Here is a 3,523-nt window from a genome sequence, read left to right as displayed (position 1 = left end):
TAAATCTATAAACAAATAAATATTTAAAAATAAATTTTTTTTAAAAAAAGCTCTCAAATTTTACAGCCAAACGGGAGCTTAGGATAAAAAGGGGGGTGGGCAGGTTGGGCTGAAGAGAAATAGACAACAGTGCATTAACATATCAAATCATCTTTATCCCTCTTTCTAAACCTTACAAGGAGTACTTTTTATTTATTTTTTTGGGGTGCAAAAGCCTCTAATAAAAATTAAAACACATATTCTCTAGCTGCTAAGCTATAACTTTAACTCATTGGTACCACGACGAGTAGGAGAATAACCTTTTTGGGCTTTTCTTTTCTTTTCTTTGGTTCCCATTTTTTGAACTATCAATATTTTAGTCCAAACACACCTGACTCTACAGTACTGATCTGATGGCCACTATAAATATTGGCTTTTTGCAACTCTCTTCTCACCAAAATACAAATCGGTCGAACTCTTCATATATAATATTCCCACTAATATTACTCTTAACTTTAAATAGATTTCTTATATATGGGTTCAAAAATGTCTGATCCCCTTGTGATTGGTAGAGTGATTGGGGAAGTTGTTGATTATTTCACTCCAAGTGTTAAGATGTCTGTTACTTATAACAGCAGCAAGCATGTTTATAATGGGCATGAACTCTTTCCTTCCTCAGTCACCTCTAAACCTAGGGTTGAAGTTCAAGGAGGTGATTTGAGATCTTTCTTTACACTGGTACATACTACTTCCTTCGATTTCACTACTTTTATTAGGGGCGAAGCTAGAGTTCTAGTTACGGGTTCGTTGTATTGTGTTAAGAAGTCTCTTTTCTAGAATTTAGAATTCATAAACTCAAAATTATGGCTCTGCGCTTAAATTTATTTTTATACATTTCTATTATATATATCGTTTATATTGACCCCTTATTTTTCTTTTTTACCTTAATTGACAGATCATGATAGACCCAGATGTTCCTGGTCCTAGTGATCCATATCTCAGGGAACATCTACACTGGTAAAGAAATAAGTTTTTTTAATTACTAACTCATTCAATTTTATCGTCCCTTCTTTTCCTTGTTTACTTGGAGGGAAAATAATACGATCTCATCAAGAAGATAAAACTTCTTCAGGCTTGTTATCTAAAAACTTGTTCATAAATACCGTAATTAAAAGAACATATGAGTTTGTTATTAGGTATTTGACTAAATAGGATCGATCATATATATGGTGTTCGGACAAGAAATTTTTTGTGAAAAGGTCCGCATACTTTTCAAAAAAGAAAAATCTGCCTTGACTCTTGAGTTTGTGCTTCTCGGGAAAACAATTTCTTCCTTCTTTTCTTTTCTTTTTTTTTTTTTTTGGTTTGTTGACCTTTACATATTAAAGACACCACTGAGACACATATCTAAAAAAAATTGTATTTGGGAACGCAAAAGCAAAGAAAACATGTGTTATTAATCTTATGTCAATGCACCAGCAGCTCAGGAAAAATATGGTCGATATATTGTGATTTGCTTGCAAAAGGAGCAAAGAAGAAATCTTTTGATAATGTTTGTTATGACGATGAACTTAAAGCAAATAAGTTAGAGGTGGTTTGGTACATGGGATAAGAATAATAATTCCGGGATAAAGTTTAGGATTTACTTTTTCTCATGTTTGGTTTGGAGTATTAGCTAATTGCGAGATATCTTTCAAACTAAAATAGTGGGATTAGCTATCCCATATAGAAAGTAGGATAACTAATACCATGGGATATCCCACCCTATCGGATAGTAATAGTCCAATAGGAGACAACTATAATTTGTACAGACATAATGTCCAGTCACACCTTGTATTTAATTTTGTCATGACACATATTAAGCATGAATAATAATATTTCGACAATCTTGTAGCATTTGATTAGACTTAGCAAATTATAAATATGTCCAATAATTGGTCACATTGTTCTAATAATTACTTGTTTCCCTTATCATTATATATAGTGCTTCATTCACTAAACAGAACCCAAAAAAAAACACTGCAAAATGGTCATATCATGTAGTAACGGAAAAATAACGTACTCAGTTTTATGATAAAATCAAAGTGACATATTTGTACGCTTTGATAGTTGACAAATACCTGAAAAAAGAATTTGACCATCTTTACAGGATTGTCACAGACATTCCAGGCACTACAGATTGCTCGTTTGGTATGTATCTTTAACCCAAAGTTCAAGCTTCGAAATAGTAACAGCTTTTCTTTTTAATATTTTATTTGTCTTAAATACATATTTTCCTTATTATAAATTTATTCGCCTAGTGGTAACGGGATCAGGTATTGATTCGTATTTATTATTTATTGATCAACAAAAAAAGAGTACAAAAAGAAAGAATTGTTTTTCTACACTTAGATTTATATATATGCAATGTGTAGAAATAAGAAGATTAGAAATTAATGAGTTTACAAATTCATCGATGTGTATATCTCACAATCAAATCCAAAATACTGATCCAAAAATTTTGATCAGGGAGAGAAATAGTTGGGTATGAAATGCCAAGGCCAAATATTGGAATTCACAGGTTTGTATTTCTGCTGTTCAAGCAGAAGAAGAGGCAAACAGTATTGACTGCACCTCTCTCCAGGGATCGATTTAATACGCGTAAATTCTCAGAAGAAAATGAGCTTGGGTCTCCTGTTGCAGCAGTTTTCTTCAATTGCCAGAGGGAAACCGCTGCCAGAAGGCGTTGAAGAAGAAGAAGAATATGTGCGTTATATCATTACTGTTTATAATTGGTTATTATTGTTGTTCTCGTTACTCTGAAGTAAGATACTGAACCAAGGTATGCAGTGCATGTATTACTGATCTTACAAGAATCTCAGAGATATATGTAATGTTGGAGTGCCATGCTTGAATAAGACCCGTGGGTAAGAATGTACTTTCATGATCAAAGCGCGCAGCATGTAATATCATCATTGTAAATTAATGTTTGACCTAATTAATAGTATGTATGTGTGTTATGTACTTGTTTCTTACCATTTTATCTTTTTTTTTTTTTTTATAATGATTGTGTTGTGGTCAGTTGGCTCGTACCTTTACTATTCTGCTAAAATGGGGTGCCTATTACCTTTCATCCGTACAGATCGAGGCTTAAAATTAAAAGATAATTAAGAAGACTGAAGACATCACTAATATAGTGTCTTTTTCCTTTTGTTGAGATTTGAATCCTAGTCTCCCATGATTTTTTGCGACTTAGAAGATATTTGAACTCAGACATTGCACAATTGAAGGGGCGAAACCTCAAAAGTGATTAAAAAAACCCATGGTATGTCATTAGTTGTTTTGGTAATATCCGGTATTAATCCACCTGACTGTTGTCCTACACAGAGACTTGTGAAGGCATGTTTATTCACGACGTAAGTTCGAATTCATCATATATATAAACCATGCTCATGTAAAGATTATAAATTAAAACAAAAAATATTTTCTGCTTGATAAGTGATTAATTAATTATGCTCTTCGATCTCGTACTTCCAAAGAAATCATAGTAACATTTTAATGTGTC

At 32.6% G+C, this 3,523-nt stretch overlaps 1 protein-coding gene across 1 annotated transcript; it reads left to right on the top strand.

Moving 5' to 3' along the window:
• Nucleotides 439–2,944, top strand: LOC109228226 (CEN-like protein 2). The gene is made up of 4 exons (XM_019393384.1): nucleotides 439–717; nucleotides 935–996; nucleotides 2,129–2,169; nucleotides 2,488–2,944. The coding sequence occupies exons 1-4, from the start codon at nucleotides 514–516 to the stop codon at nucleotides 2,706–2,708; spliced, it is 528 nt and encodes a 175-aa protein (XP_019248929.1). The 5' UTR covers nucleotides 439–513; the 3' UTR covers nucleotides 2,709–2,944.

Source organism: Nicotiana attenuata, chromosome 6 (genome assembly GCF_001879085.1).
Source record: "Nicotiana attenuata strain UT chromosome 6, NIATTr2, whole genome shotgun sequence".
In the NCBI taxonomy this organism is placed as follows: Eukaryota; Viridiplantae; Streptophyta; class Magnoliopsida; order Solanales; family Solanaceae; genus Nicotiana; species Nicotiana attenuata.
Note: the sequence above shows the minus strand (reverse complement) of the source record. Positions and strands in the feature narration are given on the sequence as shown.

Bases quoted from the DNA above. Each gene is read 5' to 3' on its own strand.
- LOC109228226 (XM_019393384.1), top strand. From the start codon at position 514: ATGGGTTCAAAAATGTCTGATCCCCTTGTGATTGGTAGAGTGATTGGG. The intron at 718-934 runs GTACATACTACT...CTTAATTGACAG, and splicing joins TGAGATCTTTCTTTACACTG to ATCATGATAGACCCAGATGT. The intron at 2,170-2,487 runs GTATGTATCTTT...AATTTTGATCAG, and splicing joins CACTACAGATTGCTCGTTTG to GGAGAGAAATAGTTGGGTAT.